We start from the raw sequence: 12,686 nt of genomic DNA on the forward strand, positions 1-12,686 counted from the left end.
GCATATGTATCTAAATATTACAAGACATTAGTCAGCAGCACCATTATACCTTCCCAACCAATTCTGTCTGTTGACCACTTTTACCATTTGGGCACAATAATGAAGCCAGTGCAGTAAACACTATGTGTTTTCTTGACCTGCCAGAAATAACAGCTGAATCTTCCTCATTTCATATCTCACCATCTTAAAAACAGGGAAGATCACATTGAGATAATTTAGTTTCTTAATATGCTATGTCTAAAAATGAACAAAGACAAATGGGAAGGCCATGGCTGCTAAGTCTGTTTCATCAAAGCTGGTCTGAAGCAAAATCACATCCTGGTGAGCTGGCAGAATCGTTACTGAACCAGGGGAAAGGCTTAGTGGCATTTTGTCCATCTTTATATTCTGAGTTCAAATTCTGCAGAGGTCGACTTTGTCTTTCATCCTTTTGGGGGTCAATAAAAAAACGTAACAGTTAAGCACTGGGGATGATGTCATTGACTTACCCCACCACCAAAATTGTTGGTCTTGTGCCAAAATTTGAAACCAACATTAAATGCGACCATTAAGTCAAATCAATATCCCAATTTTAATTATAGATTGCACCTGGGTACAGGATAAACATCAATGCACCCATTTCTCTCTTCACTTTTCTAGAAATCTTAGGTGTCATGCATACATGGGAGGAAAAGCACCAGAGGGAATATTCTAGTGTTTTTCATAACAGATAGTGTAGCATCATAGCAAGCTAATTTAGAAAACATTAGAGAGAGAGAGGAGAGAGAGAGAGAGATAGAATGTGGAAAAGAAAGAAAGAAAGAAAGAGGGGTATTGAGAGAGAGAGAGAGAGAGAGGTAGAAAGGAAAGAGGATACGTAAACTGGTGTATGGATGGACAAACAGATTTTCTTCCTTATTCCAAAATAGATAGCTATAAAAAGACAGCTTCCTTTTCACCTCTTGGAACTTCTCAGTTTCATAAGTACATGGAGAAGAAAGCTAGGTATTTCCCCTGGAGATACAATAACACCATAACAAGCTCCATGAGAAAGCAGATGAGAGGTGATGGTGGTGGTGGCGGCGGCAGTAGGGAGAATGGGGGGAATGTGAGGTAGGGGAATATGGGGGAACTGGGGGCTAGAGAGAATGAATATTAGGTTATGACTATTTCTAAAGGTATGAAAGAATTTTTATACTGCTGAGAAAAGAATCATAATGTCAAACGAGTTAAGAAAGAAATATTTTGTTAATACCAGAGAAGAGAATCTCTAAGTTTAAAGAATTTTAATGTTAAGCATTTAGGTATTGCTAGGAAAGAGATAAAATGCTAAAAGATAATTTCCATTTAAAATGTGGAATTAATATTGGTTTATTTACTCTTTGAACATAATAGTCAGAATAGAAGAAGTCATTGTCAACACTATTCTTGTTAAAGAAATTTTATATATACATATATATATATATATATATATATATATATATATATACATATATATATACACACACACATATATATCTTTTAAATTTGTTCATTGGAAACGTTTTGAATATGCAAATAAAGACCCTATTCCATTATGCTGGCCAGTCTAATGATGCTGACTGGTGAACCAGATTTTTGGGGTTGCATTGAGCTGTATCAATATAATGTAGGATAAATATAGTAATAATAATAATAATAATAATAATAATAATAATAATAATAATTCATGGATGGAATTTATAAACATTTAATGAATCACTATGGGTGTTTCTACAAATCACATGTCTCCTAAGATCACAGTCCGTATTCCTGGGATGATTACAGCGTAGTCCATAGTATCCATGCATATTGGGTTGATCATCTTAATTTCTTCAGGTGATATAACATTAGATGATGTTTAACAGTGGGATGCTTATCCCTTTTGACCCCGAAGAAATGAATCCATGAAGATGATCAACCCAATGTCCACGGATACTACTGACCACACTGTAATCATCCCAGGAATACAGACCATGATCTTAAGAGACATGATTTGTGGAAATGCACAGAGTGATGCATTAAATGTTTATAAATTCCATCCAAGGATTATTATTAGTAGTACATATCTATCTATCTATCTATCTATCTATCTATCTATCTATCTATCTATCTATCTATCTATCTATCTATCTATCTATCTATCTATCTATCTATATATATATATATATATATATATATATATATATATATATATATATATATTAAAATAATAAAGTTAATGTCTGGTCATAGTATATCCTCTTCCACTCTTTTTATGTGTTTCAACCACTGGATTGTGGGGTCATACTGAGGCACTACCTTGAAGTGGCTTCTCCATCAAACTGACCCAAGTACTCATTTTAAGTCTGGTATGTATAGTAATATAAACAAATCAATACTGGTTGTCAAGCAATGAGAAACAAACACAAGCACAATAATTTACACACACACATATACACATGAAGGGTTGCTATACAGCTTCTGCCTATCAAATCCACTTACAAGATATTGTTTGGCTCAGAGTTGTTGTAAGAGGCACATAACCAAGACACAACATGGACAAAACTACACAGCCATGCCAATGCAAAATCAAGAAAACGCGTGTGTGTGTACATGTGTGTGTGTGTGTGTGTGTGTGTGTGTGTGTGTGTGTACGTGTGTGTGTGTGTGTGGTGTGTGTGTGTGTGTGTGTGTGTACGTGTGTGTGTGTGTGCGTGTGTGTGTGTGTGTAACCGAGTGCTAGTTACACGCATGCATGTAACTGGCACTCAGTCGGTTATGACGACGAGGGTTCCAGTTGATCCAATCAACAGAACAGCCTGATCATGAAACTAAAGTGCAAGTGGCTGAGCACCCCACAGACATGCATATCCTTAAGACAGTTCTTAGGGAGATTCAGCATGACACAGAATGTGACAAGGTTGGCCCTTTGAAATACAGATGCTTATTCATTTTTACCAGCTGATTGAACTGGAGCAACATGAAATAAAGTGTCTTGCTCAAGGACACAATGCATCATTGGGAATTGAACTCACAACCTTATGATTGTGAGCCAAATACCCAAACCAATAAGCCACATGTTTTCATGTATGCATGCATGCATGTATGTATGTATGTATGTATGTATGTATGTATGTATTCTGGAAAATAAATCACAACATTTTATCTGACACTCTTTTTTTGCAGGAATTCTTTATAGTACCTATGTAATTGAATACATAGGAAAAGTAAGTATTTATGATGAGATAGCAAGATAATCTTTAATACCACAAGGATAACTGGCTCTGATTTTTAAGCAATCTAAAGAGAAAGGAGTAAATGAAAGGAACTATTGCTCAGAGATGGGATTACACAACTTTATCAGTGCAAGTATTAAAGATTAGATTAGAATTTAAGACATCTTTTGGCAGAGAATTGAAATGTAACCAACATATCTGGGAATAAATAATCAGATACAGCAGATAATATTTTGTTAAGTATAGCAGAACTTAATTGAAAAACACCTGTTGAGACTGAATAGTTTGGTGAGTAATTCCTTAGCTTTAAATTCAAATCATACTTAATTTCAAATTATATTTTGAGCACAAATCATATTTGAGTTCAAATCACACTTAACCCATTTGTTACCAAATTTCTGTAGAAATAGACTTCCTTTATTTCAATTAATTTTGAAAATAATGAAGAATTTAGTAAAATATCTTTGTAATTATTAAGCTGTTTGGAACATAAATAAATATGATATTTTGATGTGGGGTTGTAATTTAGATCACTTTAATGCAATGAGTTTACATCATAGAACCAAGGGTGAGTTCAGATGTGTTATTATTAAAACGGTTAAATTGTTCAATAATAGCATCATTGTAATTCTTTTAGTTTCCATCTACAAAATCTACTCACAAGGCGTTGGTTGGTCAGCCCAAAGCTGTAGAAGACACCTCAAAGATGCTGCACAGTAGGATTGAACCTAAAAGGACACAGTTGGGGAGCAAGTTTTTCAACTATACTGCCACACATGTACCTATTAGCCATACCTGCACTTTATATATATATAGATTAAAATGAAAAAGAACATCTGGCGTCACTGAAAAAGTAAAATCATTTAATTTAGAGAATATAAGCAGATAGATATATGTTGATATTCTCTAATTCAAATGTTTTTTTTTGAGTGACGCCGATTGCTTTGTTTTTTCATTTTTTACTTTAATCTATATCTACTCACTCAAGAAGCAACCACCTGTAGCTGCCTTCGATAGGCAGTTTCAACACCATACTTTTCAGCTGCAGTATGAGCCAGAATTCTAGTGGTAAACCAAACTGAGCACTCATAGTACATACATATATACAGAGTACACCAAAAAAATGTATACACACTTCAAGAAGGAAAAGTTTACTTGGCATCCAACTTTAGCACATTTCTCCGATAGCTTGATTAACTCCCTAGCAGTTGTAAACTCGGCCTGGCCTAGGCATATATATATATACACACACACAGACACACATACACACACACACACAAAAAAAACATGCATAGAAATATGTGTGTGTGTATGACCACAGTAAAACTTCCCTAATGTTATTCTCATACTTACAGCAGGATTACATAAACCAACCATATATATACATATATATATATATATGTGAATCAATGGAGGAACAGATATAGATACATGTCTACATAAATATATATGCCTACAACATACCTACACACACATGCACTCTAAATTCAACTATGCATCAAGGGTAATGGAACACAATTCATTGAAACATAAACAAACAATACTATACCTATGTACTAAATTTAAATGAGTAGCAGAATTCTATTACAAGGCATTAAAATGCAGCCCAAAGTAGGGAAATATATATACATATATATATATGTGTGTGTGTGTGTGTGTGTGTGTTGTGTGTGTGTGTGTATACATATATGTGTGTGTGTATTTATATATATATATGTAGATATATATGTATATATGTATATGTGTGTATGTATATGTGCATGTATATGTGTGTATGTATGTGTGTGTGCAAGTGTGTGTGCGTGTATATATATATGTATACATGTTTGTGTGTGTGTGTGTGTGTGTATGTACGTATGTATAGAATCTTTAAGCGTTTAAGCAACTAAAAAAGTGAAACATTATCTGCTATAAGTCACTTTTAACATAGATGTAGAAAGAAGATTAGCAAGAGAATTCCTGTCTCTAATCAACAAATGCTTTCCTAAAAACCACAAATTCCATCAGCTGTTCAACCAAACCATAGGCTTTAACTGCATGCCAAATTTTTCCAGTTTTATACACAAACATAATACTAAAATCCTAGTTTAGTTCCTAAAGAGAGGAACTTGTAACTCTAGCCTTATACAACTCTTCTGCTGGTTTACTGTATTCATATAAAAGACAGAGTAAACTTATCAGCTGTGCTACCTAGGCCTTATAGAGCATCCATTTTAAAACCCAGGCAATATAACTGCCTGTCCCAACAATATTGCACAGTCAAATAAATAATGGAATTGATATACAATCAACCGATCTGCTAGAAAGAGCAATTAATCTTCCTCAAATTAAACCTTTAAAAGGAGAGCAACAACATTGAATAATTTGGTCCTAAATATACTTTCTGAAACAAAAGAAAACACAAAAGAAGATTGTATTGTCAATTTTCAATGTTGAGACATTGTTTGTTGATCAAAGGTCTGGATCAGGGGTCTGGAGCTAAGCAACGCAAAACAACATTACAACATAGTGACAACTAAATCTACTTATAAGACAGTATTATAATGAAAGGAACAAAAATATACATAAAAAGGTTTATCTTAGATAGTACCATTTTATTTACATATCGATTAAAGAAATAGGATCTTTGCATTGCAGAACAATTCCCTACAATCTCCTACCCACATGGCCCTAAACAATACCCACCACCCCTCACACAAACTCATTGAATTCATTTCAGCACTTTTCCATACGATCAATTGCTTCAACACCTGTTGCCTTCATTCTCACCCCTGCCACACACACACACACACACACACTTGTATCTGGTGAACTCTGTAAGAGGTTTGTTGTCTGAAATGTGAGTAGAGATTAAAGTACAGATTAAAGTATTATACACAAGAGTCTATATTTCCAGGTCTTAAATGCTCCCTTCACAAAGTTGTTTTAAGCTCTTTTATATTTTGGTCATTAATACATACACAAACTTATGTGTGTTTACACACACACAAACATACACGCACATACCTTTTACTTTTACATGTATCAGTCATTGAACTGCTGCTATGTTGAGGCACCACCTTGAGGAATTGACCCAGTACTTATTTTCTTTTTAAGCCTGGTACTTATTCTATCCGTTCCTTTAACTGAACTGCTAAGTTATGGAGATGTAAACACTCCAACACCAGTTATCAAGCAGCAGGGTGGGGGAACAAGCACATACACAAAGACACACACACACATACACACACACACATATTTATATGTGTGTGTGTGTGTTGAGTGGTTGGTGTTAGGAAGAACGTCCAGTAATAAAAACTATGCCAAAACAGACAGCAAAGCCTGGTGCAGTCTTCTGCTTGGTCAGCTCCTGTCAAACCGTCCAGCCCATGCCAGCATGAAAGCAGGTGTTAAATGCTGATGATGATGATGGTTATATTTGTATGTATGAGTGTGTGTGTATATATATATATATATATATATACATATATACAACAGTCTTCTTTCAGTTTGCATCTACCAAATCTACACACAGGCAAGGCTTTGGTTAGCTTGAGGCTATAGTATAAGACATTTGCCTCTGGAACCATGTGGTTGGGAGGAAGACTTCTTACCACACAGCCACACCTGTACCTACATACACACACACACACAAACACACACACACATGCACATGCAAACATTATCATCATAATAACATCTGTTTTCCCATGTTACCATGGGTCAGATAAGAGTATGTTGGGACAAGGTATGCTGCAGCTTAATGCTCTTCCTGTTGCCAACTCCCACTGGAGTCTAAGCAAAGTAATGATCACAGCCTGGACATGGTTTCACAGCAGACTGCAAGCCAATGATTGTACGCATCACCTGAAAATCTAAGCAGGATCTCTGTAAATAGCAATACGAAGCCTCCAGTCCCTTCCCAGATATAGAGTGGGGCAAAACAAATCTGTGTCAGCTTGTAAAATTTTTCCTTGGTGGCCCCTGCTCTAAGTCAATCCAGATTGAGAATAATTACAAAAAGTGTTCCAACCATGACCATCCTGTCTTTATTTCAGACAGTATCGAAAACTGCCTTATCCTGTGTGTTCTTCTTGTTCTATCTTTCTTTAAGACAGTAGAGAGTGATAGCTGACTGTTGTTTCTAACAGGGTAAGGTAACCAGGTAGAAGCCCCTTTGTTGGCTCGTTTGTCTAGTTTTTATTTATTTAGGTGTTCTCTGCAATAGAGTATTCAGAATTTTTGGAATGACAGTTTAAGTGACAGTAAAATTCACTAAAACAAGATATTTCTCTTTGCTGGCCTCTCTGGACTAGAAGATACAGTTGTTGTTGTTGTTGTTGTTTCTTAGGAACTGCTTCATCAAACATGTTGGAAATATATTAAGTAGCAAATTCACATACATGCACAACCCCCACACACATACACACACACACACAATGAAGGAATTCAATGTTGTACATTGAGTATTATATAAATAAATTCATTCATACTCTTACAATATGGTCACTGCTGCTTCAGAAAAGCATCCTGATGATGTAAACATTCATTTAGTTGATAAAACATTGGCCATGTTGTAAGAATATGATTAATATATAGAAATATACATACATATATATGTACATAAGCGTATACACACACTTATATATATACACATATATATATATGTACAAATATATATATATGTACAAAAATAAATACAACATTCGTATATACTTATATATTCATATAAATATATATTAGGCATATACATGTACACAAACATATACACACACTCAGATACATATATATATATACAAAGTGCGATGAGTAAATTGTTGCCATTTCATATTTTTAATTTTGTACATGCACATTGTTTGTTTTTGATTTTGTTGACTACACAATATAGTAGGGTCAGTTGGGCACCATCTGTGAGAAAAACAACACCATAACGCAATTCACTCTGCCAGAAATTTGGAAACGACATGCTGTATTGCATGGCATTTGTGCTGAAAGCTCCAATACGAACATTTCAGAGTATTTGGGTGTCAACCTGAGGACAGTACAAAGGATTCAGAAAGAGTTGAATGAGTTTAATGGTGAGTATGAAGGTGTAGTAGCTTGGAAAACTCACTCTGAAGAACTCCTGAATTTGTTGGTGAGATCCAGGACATGATTGACAACAATCCCTCCAAGTCAATCAAGTCTATCACCAGGAAATGTCTGAGTTTCTTAGGCAGATAGTGCATGAAAACATTCAGTATTCCTCATACAAGATGAGAAAGGGTCTATTTTTATCCCAAGCCATCATGGATAAAAGGAAAGACCAAACAACAAAGCTTTCAAACAAACTCAAGCATCCCCTCCAACTGAACATGCTTTGGTTTTTCTCAGATGAGAAAAATTTTTGCCAGGATCAGATGGTGAACGCATAGAACAACCATTGGCTTGCCGTGTACCCAAAACATATACCAAGAGTAATAAAATCAAACATCCAGTCAACATTCACAACAAGGAGTCCAGAAGAATTACGGGAAATTCGGAAGTCATCTGGAGGCCATGGTTGAAACTAACGGCAATTCTTTTGAATAAATTTACTCTTTAGCATTTCAAGATATTTTTATGTATTTTTTGTAAATATATCTTTTAAAATGAGATGTCAGTGTTATTTTCATTTTTGCATAATATAGATGACAATTTATTCACCACACTCTGTGTATATATATATATAAATATAATTCTTTTTTAGATCAGGCAGCCTTCTTCTATCGAACAGATTTTTTAACACAATATTTACATGCTATTATTTATAGCTTTATATGCTTCATGATCCATTGTTCCAAAGCATAATTATTTAATGTTCTCATGAAATTTATGAATTTTTATGACATCAACTATACATACATATTCGTATGTGCATATAGATAGATAGACAGACAGACAGACAGATAGATATAAATGTCGTAGGAATCTAGAAATTTCGAGAGGGAACATAAAATAATTCTTGTTTTGGAAACTCAGAGCAGATAAAGCTATATATGTAATAATAGCATGTAAATATTAGGTTAAAAAACAGTTTGGATAAAAAAAATCAAAGACAGCCTGTGGATGGACACTCCACCATTGGACAAAGCAATACATACATTATATATACATACACACATGCACACACATACATACTTATATATATTCAATTTTAAAAAATACTTTTGAAGACCTTTAGCAATTTTGTTGCCATTTTCAGCTTTTCTAAAGCAAAGTTAGTGAGCAATAGAACTTATTAATCTCATTAACATGAGGAAATTATTATTATTATTCCTTTTTGTTTTTTGTTACTTCCTGGCCATTTTATTAAAAGATTATCAAGCAGTTTAATCAACTCATCCAAGCATTTGATAATAGGAATTCAATTAACAGATTAACCAATAGGCTATTATTTATTTATCATTAGTTATTGAAGACTATCACTACTTTCTTTCCTTTAGTTTTCCATCCCAAATGGTTGCCTTACTTCAAAGCAGCCTCTTTTCTCAAGAGTTAGTTACAAGAAGGAGGAAGAATTGGAAAAAAAACAAAAAAACTATGTTACTATTTTTGGTTGTAAATTAGTAGAAGACAAAGGAATCCAGACAACCTTTTTATCAAAGCACAACATATCTAAACAAGGCATTGGAACTTGGTTGATGCAGATTAAAATGATTAAAATGGAAGCTTACTAATTAGGTTAAAGAACTGCAGGACTAGAGTTTGTAGGGTTGGGTGTATCATCTTTCCCCAGTACAATTCACATTACTATCTATGTTTAGAGACCAATTGAAGCAGGCATAGAAATACCACATGTTACATACCAGTAGTGAACAGTGGCTTCATTCTGTATCAGTGATCAAAATTCCATATTTTAACAACGTGAACTTCAATATAATTGCGAGGTGGCTTATCCAGTTGATGGACCACATCAAATTTTTCCAACAGCTTGTTCCATTCTGGAAATATTATTTCTAATTTTCTAAAAAAAGTCATTCTAAACAAAATAAACTTCTTTTCAAACAAATGATATGATTGACGTGTGATGGATCAGGATGTGTACAGATGAATAGATAGGAATAATACAACAAGAATATTTGGGGGAAGTATTGGGGTGAAAAAGGTTAAAAATATATAGAAAGTGAAATGAATCGAATCATGGGAAGTTAATTTTTTTTTTTTGTTTTTAAGTTATAAAATAACAATTTAAACAAAAAAGTTTAAATTGGGAGAAGTTTGAAATATAAATAACACAAAAGAATAAAAGAATTGAAAGAAAAGAGAAAAATTTGCAGAGGCAAGAAGCATTTGAGTTAGTGCAATGGGTTAGGATAATTTACTGATTTTTCATAGACTTGTTCACCATTTTTTTTTTTTCGATTTCATATGGTGGCATCATTGTTGAATACCTATGGAACTAGACAGAAAGATTCTCAGAAACAAATCAAGTCAGAACTGAAAGATTCATGTAAATAACCGGTGCAAAGTTAAAAAGTAAATGCATTGCTTGTATTAATTTTCCAAGTGATGAGGTTTACATACAATTTGATCTTAAAATGTAGCAGACTTTGTCAAAGAATGACACTTTGCAGAGTGCAGTGAGATAAGAAGTTAGAAAACAAAACAATTAAAATTATCTATAAACAAAACCACAGATATGCTTTTTTTAATGGTACACTTTAAATATGATTCCTACCTACATCTATTTATACAGAATACAGTTATAAATAGAAATGTTTTAGGGTCAATTAAAATTCAAAGAATGTCTGAGTCATGAAAGAAATTTCAGCAAGTGGTATGATATAAATATTGCCTTTTAAGCATATGTGTGTGTGTGTATACATACATACACATGTATGTATATATATATATGCATTAATATGTGTGTGTGTATACATATGTAAATATATAATTATATATATGCATATATATGTAATTGCTTATGTACATACACACACATACACACACATACACACGTGTATATTTTTCTTCATGTATCAGTCTCTTCGATAAAATCTCTTCCCACCAGTTCATCTATTTTGTTTAATCCTTTCTGAACGTGTTCAGAAAACCATCAAAGAAAACAACCCTTTGTGAAGGAATAGTTGAAAGGCCAAATATTTGTTCTTCAGTCATCCTGTTATTTTATATTTTACTTTAATATATTTAAGCAGAAACTATTTATATAAAATGTCGTAGAGCTAAATTTAACAAGCTAGATTATGAAACCAGATTGATGGCTGTTTTGCCAAATTTTACGGCCATTGTTTGGACATTATGTAATTGAAGCTTGGTGAATCATAAAAAACTCAACTATTTACAAACTTGACAAATGCTAAAAAGAACAATAACAGATTTGTTTTGCTTTTCTAATGTAGGAGATAAAAGATAGAATTGCAGAATATAAGCAAACTACAGCTTCCTAGATACGGTAGCATGTTTTCTTCAAAGATTTCTTGAAGTATTATTAGTTTCTCTAACAGAACACAAAAATCTAAAATTTTATCCAATAAACTTGTTATATAACCAAAGCCTTTTATTACTGTGATTATTAGATAAAATTAGAGAGAAAATGAAACCGTACAGAAAGTTGTAATTGACCAATTAGGAAGACTAACAGATTACTGAAGAAGATAAGCTAGCTGTACATACTGTGAACAGTTACGGCTTACTGAAGGAGGAGCAGAGTATTCTAATGAATGGCAATGTCAAGCTCAAATATTCCTATATCCATGAACTATGGTGGAAATTCTCTTGCTATAGCCTTGTTCAACCAATTCAGTCATCCCTACACTAAAGTGGACTTGATATCATTAGAGGATGGACAGATACAAACAACAACAACACACACATAGTTATGCATGTATACATATACATATATGTGTATATATATATATAAATATATATATATGTATAGACACAAACAGTATATATATATATAATATATATATATATATATATATATATATATATACAGGAATGTATGTATACAAACATAGACATATACATATACATACATATAGACAGCAGACATCTCTATATATATACATGTGTGTGTGTTAAAAGTGACATTGGTGTATCATACTAAGACTGAAAGCCATGATACTGTGGTTGTTGTCTAAGATTTTCTCTCTTACATAACTACAGTCCCTAGTCTTTCAGTGGATGTATATACATTTAGTATGATATACAGATGGCTATTTAAATTAATAATCTTTCAATTGCATTCATTGACTTATATATATATATATATATATACTGCACACACACATATAAGTACAGACACATACATAGATGTATATGTACATATACATATAGACACACACACACACTCACTCAGACACACATCTATATATATAGATCTTCTTAAAAGCTGAAGCTTCATAAACCAAAACTTTCACACACAAAAGTTCCACATTCAAAATAATTGAAGTAAGGAAGCAGTGTCAAAAAAATATTCAGTAAGCAAAAATAATCACAAACATATTG

General features: G+C 33.2%; 1 protein-coding gene across 3 annotated transcripts in view; it reads right to left on the reverse strand.

Moving 5' to 3' along the window:
* The window catches only part of LOC115214534 (PDZ and LIM domain protein 3), a 184,246-nt gene that overhangs the window by 40,902 nt on the left and 130,658 nt on the right, over positions 1-12,686 (reverse strand). Inside the window, exon 6 of one of the 3 annotated variants that reach the window (XM_029783740.2) lies at positions 10,022-10,156. The exons of the other annotated variants lie outside the window; for them this stretch is intronic. Coding sequence (XP_029639600.1) covers positions 10,050-10,156 — 107 coding nt within the window. The 3' untranslated portion in view covers positions 10,022-10,049. The remainder of the gene's footprint in view (positions 1-10,021; positions 10,157-12,686) is intronic. 3 annotated transcript variants of the gene reach the window in all.

This window comes from Octopus sinensis, linkage group LG7 (assembly GCF_006345805.1).
Source record: "Octopus sinensis linkage group LG7, ASM634580v1, whole genome shotgun sequence".
NCBI classification, from domain to species: Eukaryota; Metazoa; Mollusca; class Cephalopoda; order Octopoda; family Octopodidae; genus Octopus; species Octopus sinensis.